The sequence below is a fragment of the Garra rufa genome, chromosome 15, assembly GCF_049309525.1.
Source record: "Garra rufa chromosome 15, GarRuf1.0, whole genome shotgun sequence".
NCBI lineage: Eukaryota > Metazoa > Chordata > Actinopteri > Cypriniformes > Cyprinidae > Garra > Garra rufa.
The window spans coordinates 43,255,038-43,268,118 of NC_133375.1; the positions used below are offsets into that span (position 1 = coordinate 43,255,038).

At 28.3% G+C, this 13,081-nt stretch overlaps 1 protein-coding gene across 1 annotated transcript in view; it reads right to left on the reverse strand.

Annotated features, from left to right (window-relative positions):
• fbxl17 (F-box and leucine-rich repeat protein 17) overlaps positions 1-13,081 on the reverse strand; it is a 332,150-nt gene that overhangs the window by 164,876 nt on the left and 154,193 nt on the right. The window contains exon 7 of the mRNA XM_073819086.1: positions 5,229-5,359. Coding sequence (XP_073675187.1) covers positions 5,229-5,359 — 131 coding nt within the window. The remainder of the gene's footprint in view (positions 1-5,228; positions 5,360-13,081) is intronic.

Sequence of the window (13,081 nt, forward strand, 5' to 3'; positions counted from 1 at the left end):
AATCATTAAATAAAATTAGATTCATATTAAAAATGCCCAAGGCATTTTAAGAATTTAATACATTGCTTTTTGTTTCCAAAAATATAACAGAGATAACATTTTCTTAATTTAATAATTAATTTGTATTTATTAAAAATAAATAAATAAATAAAACTCAAAAAATAAAATATAAACTTTAAAATGCATTTCAAAAATTATTAAAATTATTTATCAAATTATTTATTTATATTTTTATGTTTTTTTAAAGTAAAAATAAAAATATAATTTTAGTTACTTTTAATTACATTAAATCTAAATTACTTACTAATTACTAATGGTTCAAAGATAAATAAAAAAAACTATTGTTTAGAGGATGAATTAAAAGAAGATTTTTTTGCTTATGTAAAAAACTGTTTTTGTCTTATTTTAAGTCATCTTGAAGCCTCCCGTTTAAGAACCACTGAATTATACAACAGACTAATAAAAAATATATAATTATAGTTCATTTTAAATATATTAAAATACAAATTAATTACTAATAGTTCATCAAAGATAAAAAAAAGAGTTGTTGAGAGGATAAATTAAAATAAGTTTTTTTTTAGCTTATTTTAAATTATACAACAGATAATATATAAAAAGATAAATATAGTGAACAATTAATTGGCTGTTTTTTAACTCATCCAATCAATTATTTTAGATCTTAACATGAATAGAAATAAACAAACAAATAAATAAATAAATAAATAAATGTTTGTTTGTTTCCAAATATATAAGAAAAATCTTTTCTTAATTTATTAATTAATTTTTATTTATTAATGCAGTAAAATAAAAAAAAAATAATAAAAAAGTAAAATGTAAAATAAAAGATGTTAAATGTAAAACAAAAAATAAACTAAATTTATTTAAGAAAATTTACAGAAACTTTTGCATTTGCAGCTTCTACAAAAAATCCATTTTAGATGCAAATACTTCTGGAAACTTTTTTCTAATTAAACATTCTGTAAGGTATTGATAAAATCAATAAATAAATAAATAAATAAAAAATTAAATGATGCAAAGTAGAGAAAATCAAACAATTCTATTCCAAAAATATAAAACATAAAAATATATATATATATAAATATATATATATACATACATACATAATTTTAGTAGTTTATGTAATTGTAATTACATATTTATCAAAATGAATCACTAAAATTGTATTACTAACGGTTCTTCAAAGACAAAAAAACAGTTGTTGAAAGGGTGAATTTTATTAGCTTATTTTAAAGACTGTTTGTGTCTTATTTTAAGTCATCTTGAAGCCCCTTGTTTGAGAATCACTGAATTATACGACAGACTAAGATGGTTTCATAATATAGTGAACACTTAATTAGCTGTGACTATATTCAATATATAACACAAGCTCTTGTGCATTGGAGTTTCATATCCAGATAAACAAGTGAAGACGTCATATTGATCTGCAGAAACACATGCGGCGTCTGAAGAGCACATGAACGCCATCTCAAGAGACATCTGACGTCTTTAAACCAGGGTGTTAACGCTGAAAACGTGTCGATCCACTGGACGACACCTGCATGTGTTTAAGCACAAATCACAGCGCTCTTCTGCCGTCCACAAACAGAAATATGACAGAATAATCCAAAACACAGGATCAAACGCATATGGAGAACACATTTGAGGCCCACTGGCTTTAGAAAGCATCTGCAAGAGCATCTCTGTCTATCAGTTAAACCAGTTAAACTGCTCTTCTGCATGAGATGTATTACAGTAGAAACGTCCTTTAACCCTCTGCTTGTGTCCCAAAAATACTACTTAACGAATTAGACTCAAACTTCCTGACTTTGTTCACACAGGGTATAAGTACTTCTCAGAAATGTTATCATTTGTTGTTATTTTTTTGTGGTTTTTATTTCACCTAGTCACACTTGTAGTGTTCCCGGGTCAAAAATGACCCGACTCCAAACAACTGCTTACCTCTCATTTTTCTATATTATCACCAAATATTGGATTCATTCTTTTTGTCAACTTGTTTTCTTTCATTTAGGACTGGTTTTGTGTTTCTATTTGCATCTGATTAATCGTAGGCCTCATTTATCTGAAAGTAGGTACCTCATTTTTTGAGTGAAAAAAGCATTTTTTTATGAATAATTTTCACAATATGAGACAAAAACAATTCTTAAAATTTGCACTGTTTATAACACTAGTGTGCTTTAATGTTAAATCAGGAAGTTTGCTTTGAACTAAATTGCAAAAAGTCACACTTGTGGTGTTCCCGGGTCAAAAATGACCGGACTCCAAACAATTGCTTATAAACCTCTAATTTTTCTATATTATCACCAAATATTGGATTCAATCTTTTTGTCAACTTGTTTTCTTTCATTTAGGACTGGTTTTGTGTTTCTATTTGCATCCGATTAATCGTAGGCCTCATTTATCAGAAAGTAGGCACCTCATTTTTTGAGTGAAAAAAAAAACATTTTTTATGAATAATTTTCACAATATGAGACAAAAAAAATCTTAAAATTTGCAATGTTTATCACACTAGTGTGCTTTAATGTTTAATCAGGAAGTTTGCACTTAAATGCTTTTATTTTGTACAAAATTGCACAAAGCCACACTTGTGGTGTTCCCGGGCAAAAATGACCGGACTCCAAACAATTGCTTATAAACCTCTAATTTTTCTATATTATCACCAAATATTGGATTCAATCTTTTTGTCAACTTGTTTTCTTTCATTTAGGGCTGGTTTTGTGTTTCTATTTGCATCTGAGTAATCGTAGGCCTCATTTATCTGAAAGTAGGTACCTCATTTTTTGAGTGAAAAAAAGCATTTTTTATGAATAATTTTCACAATATGAGATAAAAAATTCTTAAAATTTGCACTGTTTCTCACACTAGTGTGCTTTAATGTTCAATTAAGAAGTTTGCTTCTAAATGCTTTTATTTTGTACTAAATTGCACAAAGTCACACTTGTGGTGTTCCCGGGTCAAAAATGACCGGACTCCAAACAACTGCTTATGAATCTGTCATTATGCTAGATTATCACCAAATATTGGATTCAATCTTTTTGTCAACTTGTTTTCTTTCATTTAGGACTGGTTTTGTGTTTCTATTTGCATCCGATTAACCGTAGGCCTCATTTATCCGAAAGTAGGCACCGCATTTTTTTAATAAAAAAAAAAATTTTTATGAATAATTTTTTGGATAAAAAGTATGAAAATTTGCATTGTTCATCACATTAATGTGCTTTAATGTTATCTCAGGAAGTTTGTTTTAAATGCTTTTATTTTGTACAAAATTGCACAAAGTCACACTTTTGTCAAAATACAAGGTGCCTACTTTTTCAGATAAACGAGGCCAATGATTAATCGGATGCAAATAGAAACACAAAACCAGTCCCAAATGAAAGAAAACAAGTTGACAAAAAGATTGAATTGAACTGAATATTAGGTGATAATATAGCATAATGAGAGATTTATAAGCAATAGTTTGGAGTCGGGTCATTCAAAGGTGTGAAAAGAATCCGAACACAACCAGAGGGTTAACTGAGTTCTGGCCATGGGTCAGTGTGTTTCTATCTCTCTTCTGGACTTTCTGTTGTCATTTCCTTCAGGCTAAACAGTAAGACATTGAGAAACTGCTTGAATCAATTCTTGAACACGCTACAGTCCGACCGAAGAAACACAGAAGATCAGAAAGCAACCAGAAGCAACAATTACAAGAGTCTGGCATCAATCATTCACAGACATTTGAGGAAAAATGACTCTCATTATCCAGTGAACAATAAGGAATGAGAGAAACTATTCCATCCATTCATCAATCCATCAGAAAACTGCACACATCAGCACTTATGTGAGTCTTAAAGGGCTTGTATCATACATCTATTCCAAAAACAGTTATTATTTAGTTTGATCTTAGTTGCAGCTTCTCTAAAAAAACAAAACAAAACAAAAACTTTACATTTGCATTAAAAATTAGCAAAAATGTTTTACGCGTTTTGTGGGTTATTATCGCATGCTAAAAATAATTGAAATAATGCAATATAAATAAAAACAAATAAATTTGCAATTTTGCTTTAGTTAATATTTTTTAGATTCGATTGTTAATTGTTTTTTCACTTTTTTTATCAGTTTTTTGAGTTTTATATAAATATATTTATATTATAATAATTTAAATTTACTCACAACCCCAATCAATTATTTTAGATCTTGACATAAATATAAAAGGCATTTAAAGATTTTACTATTTTACTGTTTCGTTTGTTTCCAAAAATATAACAAAGATAAAATTTTCGCAATTAATTAATTTTCTTTTCTTTTCTTTTTTTAAATTAAAACTCAAAAAGATAAAAATAAACTTTACAATTTAAAAAATAATAATTATTATTTATTTATATCCATAAAAATCAAAATAAGTACTAATGGTTTAATTACTAAACAGTTGTTGAGAGGGTAAATTAAAAGATTTTTTAAACTTATTTTAAAGACTGTTTTTGTCTTATTTTAAGTCGTCTTAAAGTCTCCTGTTTGAGAACCACTGCATTACAAAACAGACTAACATGATATAATAAATATAGTGAACACTTAATTAGCTGTGACTATATTCACTATATAACGCAAGCTCTTGTGCAAAAACTGAACTAATGCAAAATAAATAAATAAACAATCTAATCTCAAAATATGATTAATGCAAAATTAATATAAAGTTGATTTATCTCAGCTGAAGTTACAGAAAATCAATATTAAATGTAAATACTTCAGAAAGCTGTCTATTCTAATGAAACTTAATACAATTGGTACAATTTTTTTAATACTTGTATTGTTATATTTTACAGTTGTACTCATATTAATTTCATTAATTAATCAATTAAATAAAAAATTATGACTAAAACTTAAATGTCTAAAAAAACATAAAAAAAGATCCTGAGAACATTACATGAGCCCTTTAACACGTGTGTGTGTGTGTGTGTGTGTGTGTGTGTGTGTGTGTGTGTGTGCGTGCGTGTGTGTGTGCGTGTGTGTGTGATGTGTGTGTGTGTGTGTGTGTGTGTGTGTGTGTGTGTGTGTGTGATTGATTGATGTGTGTGTGTGTGTGTGTGTGTGTGTGTGTGTGTGTGTGTGTGTGTGTTTTTGTGTTTTTGTTTTTGTGTGTGTGTGTGTGTGTGTGTGTGTGTGTGTGTGTGTGTGTGTGTGTGTGTGTGTGTGTGTGTGTGTGTGTGTGTGTGTGTGTTTTATGTCCGTACCTGTCGTTGATGGTCCAGTTGAGGCAGAGGTTAAGGGACGTCAGGTTCCGGCATTTTCTGACCACCTCCATCACGGTTTCATTGTTGAGCTCAGAGATGTGCCGCAGGTCCAGACTGCTCAGGTGCTGAAGCTGCAGGTGCAAACACAAACACACACAGTCAGCACATCCTGCAGGTGCAGTCAATGATGCACATTAGTCACTGAACACTCCTAAACCGTCCCATTATCATCTCTGTATGACTGTGTTTGACCTCCACTGAACAAAACGAAGTGTCTCACCTGCTCTTTAGGGACCGGAGAGCATTTTGAAATACAATAACAAAAGAATAAACTCTTATTTCAAAAGGAAAACGTGATTTTGCATGATGAGAAACTACTCTAAATGTCACTCACGCTGCATTGCATTGCATTGCATTGCACTGCATTGCATAATAAAATAAAATAAATCCAAATTAAGTGATTGAAGTACATTCAAGTAATTTTGTTTACTTTAATTTAAGTTACACAAATCCATTTTGTGTAAATACGTGATGTAAATATTTTGGTAAACTTTGTATTATAATAAAACATTTGAAAGGTAATTATCTAAAAAATGATCTTCTTTTTTGTAAACTGAAATAATGCAAAGTTAAAAAAAAAAAAAAAAAAAAAAAAAAAATGAAAGAAAGAAAGAAAAAAAAAAACAATTCTATTCCATAAAGTGCTAAATAAATTTTACTCAATTTTAATTTTAATTAAAATTCTATGAAAATTACTTACTAAAATAAATTAAAAAATAAATCAAAATTATGTGATTAAAAAAATGTAAGCAGTGAAACAACAAAAATAAAACAAAACTAAAAGGAAAATAATTATAAAAAAGATTTTTGACAAACATAAATAATGAAACACACAAAAATGAGTCTAATATAAAAAATATAATAAATTATACATTCTTTTTCAAATAAAAATTCAAAACAATTTAATTAAAATCCATTTTGTGTAAATACTTGATGTAAATATTTGATAAACTTTGTATTATAATAAAACATTTGAAAGGTAATTATCTAAAAAATGATCTTCTTTTTTTGAAAACTGAAATAATGCAAAGTTAAAAAAAAAGAAAAAATGAAAGAAAGAAAGAAAAAAACAACAATTCTATTCCATAAAGTGCAAAATAAATTTTACTCAATTTTAATTTTAATTAAAATTCTATGAAAACTACTTAATAAAATAAAATAAAAAATAAATCAAATTATGTGATTAAAAAAATGTAAGCATTGAAACAACAAAATAAAACAAAACTAAAAGGAAAATAATTATAAAAAAGATTTTTGACAAACATAAATAATGAAACACAAAAATGAATCTAATATAAAAAATATAATAAATGATACATTCTTTTTCAAATAAAAATTCTAAACAATTTAATTAAAATCCATTTTGTGTAAATACTTGATGTAAATATTTGATAAACTTTGTATTATAATAAAACATTTGAAAGGTAATTATCTAAAAAAGAAAGAAAGAAAAAACAATTCTATTCCAAAAAGTACAAAATAAATTTTACTCAATTTTAATTTTAATTACTATTCTATAAAAAGCAGTGAAACAACAACAATAAAACATAAAGGAAAATAACTATGCAAAAATATTTTGACAAACTTAATGCAACATACATAAATGAGCCTAATCCAAACATAATAAATTCAACATTCATTTTAAAATATTAAATTTATAAATATATAAAATTTTAAAATAAAAACTCAATAAAAATTTAAAATAAAAAAGTAATTGTGTTTCCTTCAATTAAATTTACACAAAATCTATTTTGTGTAAATACTTGATGTACATATATTGGCAAACTTTCTATTGTAATAAACCTCTGAAAAGTAAACTGAAATAATGCAAAGTGAAAAATAAAAAAAGAACAAATCTATTCCAAAAAGTGCAAAATAAATTGAACTCAATTTTAAATTGAATTAAAATTCTATAAAATTTAATCATTAAATGTTAACAAAATAAATCTTGTTTTCTGTAAAAATAATTCAAATTAAGTGAGTTTTTGCTTAAGGTGAAAAAAATATCTGCCAATAGGGTCAGAAAAATGTAAGCAGTGAAACAAAAATAAAACAAAAAGGAAAAATAATGATACAAAAATATTTTGATAAACTGAAATAACATATAATATATTAAAAAATATAATACATGCAATGTCAATTTTAAAATGAAAACTCAAACTGAAAAATAACTTTATTTACATACATTTTGTGTAAACACTTGACAAATATTTTGGTAAACCTTCTATTGTAATAAAACCTTTTAAAAAAGTAATCATCTAAAAAGGTTTAAGGTAAACTGAAAAAATGAAAGTAAAAGGGAAAAAAAAGTCCAAAATAAATGTAACTCATTGTTCATTTTAATTAAAAATAAATAAAATAAAAATGCATTACTACAACCAAATTATAAAAATACATATTTTAAATTGTAATTAGCATTAAGGATTTTTAATATCAATTTGTTATTTGTAAATAAAAACAACCTAACACACTGATGCAATAAAAAAAAATAATTTAGCAAAAAAAAAAACAGCAAAATAAAGTTTATTTGTTATTATTGACTAATTTTGCTAGTCTTTTTATTTATTTTTTATTGCTAAATTTTTCATTTGTTATTATGACAAAGTTATTAGACATAACTATTTATTTCTGAGATAGCTGAGAATATAATGCATGCCTTAAATCCTTTAATGTGTACTTAGACATATTTTAGATCCTTTTTTTGTTTCTTTTATTCATACTCACACTTTATTTCTAAAATTTAAGTCTCAAGTAATTTTGTTTCTCAAGTAAATGTTTTGCTGACTGAAGAATTTTTAAATATATTTACTAGAAAACAAAAACACCAAGTAATAAAATCATTTTTTCCAATGCATTGACAGCATTTAAATCGCACCTGCATTTACAGGAAACATTTACTTGCATGCAGCAGTGAGTGTGTGATGTATTCAGACTGTATAGTGAGCATCTGAATGTTGTGCTCTTGACCTTAATGAAAGCAGAAATGTTCTCTGGGCTGTCGGCCTGCTCAACAAAACGCTCCCTGCAGCGCCTGGGGCCAAATTACCCACGATTCCTGCTCTGCTTACAACCCTAGTGACCGAGAAGAGAAACGGAGGCGGAAAATACGCTAAAAGTGACGGCCTGAAAAAAGTCACGGAGCGACTATAACTGCACAGAAATTACACATCCGTCACATTTACTCACAATACCACAGAAAACACTATGAAAATACTGGATCATATCTGAAATGCCAATAGAACTCTAAATGATCAACGCAATCAGCTGGTGCTTCACGTGTCTTTCTGCTGTCAAACCTTGACTGATTTACATCAAGTAAATGTCAGAATATCTGTAGTCACATTTTCAGATGAACACTTGCTGGACCGAAGCAGCTTGGCTTTACTTGATTCTCCATCAATCATTTTTTTAGCCTCAAATTTGATCATCAGGATCTTGTTTGTTTCCAGAAGCCTCTAGGGGTGTAAATCGGAGCCTTCAAGACGATTCGATACGATACCGATTTCTTAAGCTAACGATTCGATTATTTTCGATACTTCAGAATTCCCTGTGATACGATGCGATTCGATCCGATTCGATTCAATACTAGATATTTTTACATGATATCTATTAAGTTTCAAATAAATCAACAAAAATAGTAAATAATTTGCCTTTTATTGAGAATACAGAAACAGTATTCTATTCACATAATGTGTATGTTACACTAAAGCAGTTGTGCTCAATGCACTGCAAATAGAACAGCAAATATAAGTTACTGCATCTACAAAAGTGCAATCAGATAAATTGTAATAAGAAAAAAAAAAGGCTAATGCTTATAGTGCAGGTCTACTATGGCCAATTAGCCTATTCACTGTTTTAAAAAGTTTCATTTATACAAAATTGGTTACATTTTGAAAGTACAATTTGCATCTTATTAAGAGGTAATTGTCACACATCCTTTGCAGTAGATGAACTGCAAATAGAATACTACACAAAATCAGTTCAAAATCATCGCTCTTGAAAGTCAGACAACAACGTGAGGTGTGTGAACATGAACAACATCATAGATGGACTGTGAAACGAAAGTAACGCGTGTGAAGTAGAAGACAATAATGAGGTTAGCGCCACCCGCAGCTTAGGAGTAGGTAGTACGCTTACGTCGGAGCCATAGACAGTAAAAGAAAGGTCGGAACGGATTCTAAAAATAGACAAGTGAACAAACAGGCGGCAAAATAAACACATTAATCGATACTCTTGCGGACGAATCGATGCATTGAATCGGCGGCTGCATAATCGATGCATCGATACGAATCGATTAATATTTACACCCCTAGAAGCCTCCAAAACATCTCACATCTTTTGAGGAAACGTTCATTTGTTCATCTCTCAATCATCATTGGTTTGCATTGCGTTATATGTTTGGATCATTTCAATCTCATCTTACTGAGACATACTATTGGAGATATAGAGCGACCATTGACATTTACATCATTTTTATGTCAGTATCTGCTCTACTGTTATAAAGATCGCATTGATTTATATTACAAGCATCAAACCAGATAAAAAAAGTTCAAGACAAACTTGCTTGAGAAAGCTAAAACAGGAAGTAAGAAAAAAATGTTTTAAGAGCAGGGCTCGAAATTGCATATGCTCCCAAAATTTAATCTGCGCGACCTCAAAATGTATTTGGGAGCATATGTGCGAGTGCTAGAAATTGTTGTGGTGCGACTTGGTTTCATTTCTTTACAAAACTTTGGCTAGCCTAACTACTGCACAGACTGCTGTGAGCTGATGCAGTGACAGGTTTGCCGTTCTCTCTTTCGATTGTGGACAATTAAAAGGTCTCCACAGTCTGCTTTTGAAGAAATCTGAATATTTTTTGCTACAGCGTACTTTGTCAGATGTAATTCTGGCGCATCCGTCTCATTATACTGTACAACGCGGCATACATTCACATCAAATGATAACTCGGCGGCACTCACGCAGGGGCGTAATTTCCACTGGGGACACGCTTTTCAAAATCCCGTTGGTGACGTCCCACTTTCAAATGGTTTTGTTAAAGTAATGCACGCTCTGCGCCGTTGAGAGTTTTGCGCAATCGTTAAAACGAAACTGAAAGTAAAACGCGCATGCGCATTCGAAAGCAATTTTAATACCCCAGGTTTAGAGAGCGACTTCCCAAATGCACGCAAATTAGGCTACATAAAATATCTAGGCTTTTATTAGTATGTGGGCTATAATAAGTTGTGTAGTTGTCTAGAGCTCTGTATCATGCTTGAAAAATTCGGTCTCTATTTGCACTTCGAATATTGAAAGAGTAGCCTACTTAGATCATGCCTGCATTTATTGTCTATACACGACGAAAGGAGTGTCGTTTATTTTTTGTAGTTTATACTGATTGTTTAAAAATGCAGTGGTTGTCTCTAATTTAAATGGCTGTACCTATAGTAGAGAAAATAAACATCTTGTTCATGTACTCATATAAATACTCATATTTACTCATATAAATATATAAAAAAGGCTTTCAGAATTAGCCCATTTGCTTATAAAACATCTGCAATCAGAATTGGCCATGAAGAATCAAGTTTGGCACATTACTAAAAAGAAATTAGGTGCTCCTAAATTTTTTTTGGTTCTTCTTTTCGAAGTTGGGAGCACCAGTGTGTAAAAAAAAAAAAAATTGTAAAAAAAAAAACAAACAAACAAAAAACAAGCCTTTTTTGCAAAATTAGGATTAAATTACATACTGTCAAGTAAATAAAAAATATATATAAAATAAAATAAAACAAGATATAAAAAATTTAAATAAATCAAAACAAATGACACACATTACCATTCAAAAGAAAAAGTCTTTCATGCAAAATTAATATTAAATTAAATATAAATCTGCTGTGACCTGATGATAGCCCAAGTATCTTGTTTATAGCTATCGAGCAACCAAAAAAAACACTGCTGATACAAATAATAATGCTAAAGATTAAACTCAAAATAAATTCAAAATAGTCACACAGAAAATTATTTAAATTGTAATATTTTACAGTATGTCAAAATTCAGCTTTGATTACAGAAATAAATTACATTTAAACAGATATTCACATAGAAAACAGCTAGTTTGAATTCTAATAATATTTTGCATTTTTAAAGTAAGTTTATTGTGTTGTTTGGACTCTCATTCTGATGGCACCCATTCACTGCAAAAGATCCACGGGTGAGACAACTAAATAAAATAAAATAAAATAAAATCTGGAAATTAAATATTAAAAATTAAAACAAATTTAAAAAGTAACACAAAAAAGTAAATTTAATACAGTCTAAAAAAGGACCAACTATGGAAATTAAATATTAAAAACTAAAAAACTGCTGTCATCTCCTTATCATAGCTGAAAAATCAAAAAACATAAAAAAGCAACATAAAATAAAACAAAATATTACAAATTAAAATAAATCAAAATACATTACACACTACCATTCAAAAGTCTTTTCTTTTATGGATCATGGACTATTTTAGTTAAAAAAAAATCTTAATGCTGGATTAGTTTCATCTTTTGTCTTCTGAAGATGTTATCTGATGGACTGGAGTGGTGTGGAATGTTTGTGGATTATTGTGATGTTTTTATCAGCTGTTTGGACTCTCATTCTGACGGCACCCATTCACTGCAGAGGATCCATTGGTGAGACAACAAAATAACAAAATAAAATCTGAAAATTAATTATTAAAAATTAAAACAAATTACACACACACACACACACACACACACACAACATCTGATGAGTGAGTCTCTTATTAACACAAAAAAGTAAATTAAAGTCTAGAAAATTAAATATTAAAAAAAGACCAACTATGGAAATTAATAATGTAATTAATAATTAATAATGTAGGTTACTTGTGGATTATTGTGATGTTTTTATCAGTTGTTTGGACTCTCATTCTGACGGCACCCATTCACTGCAGAAGATCCAATGGTGAAACAACAAAATAAAATAAAATAAAATAAAATCTGGAAATTAAATATTAAAAATTAAAACAAATTACACACACATGCTACATCTGATAAGTGAGTCTCTTATTTATAGCTGTCGAGCAAAAGAAAAAATACAAAATATAAAATAAAAAAGTCTAGAAAATTAAGTATTAAAAAAGGACCAATTATGGAAATTAATAATGTAATTAATAATTAATAATGTGGTTACTTGTGGATTATTGCAATGTTTTATCAGCTGTTTGGACTCTCATTCTGACGGCACCCATTCACTGCTGAAGATCCACTGGTTAAACAACAAAATAAAATGAAATAATATAATATCTGGAAATTAAATATTAAAAATTAAAACAAATAACACACACACACGCTACATCTGATGAGTCTCTCATTCTGGCGGCACCCATTCACTGCTGAAGGTTAAACAACAAAATAATATGAAATAATATAATATCTGGAAATTCAATAATAAAAATGAAAACAAATTAAACATACGCTATATCTGATGAGTCTCTAGAAATTAAATATTAAAAAGGAACAACTATGGAAATTAAATATGAAAAACTTGATAATAATATGAAAAAATAAATATGAAAAAAAATAATAAATGAATTTTAAAAAAAAATTATTCACTGCAGAAGATCCATTGGTAAGACAACAAAAAAAAATTTAATAAAATAAAATCTGGAAATTAAATGTTAAAAATTTAAACAAATTAAAGTAACACAAAAAAAAGTCTAGAAATTAAATATTTAAAAGGACCAACTATGGAAATTAAATATTAAAAACTAAAAAAAAAAAAATAATAAAATAAATAAATAAATAAATAATAAA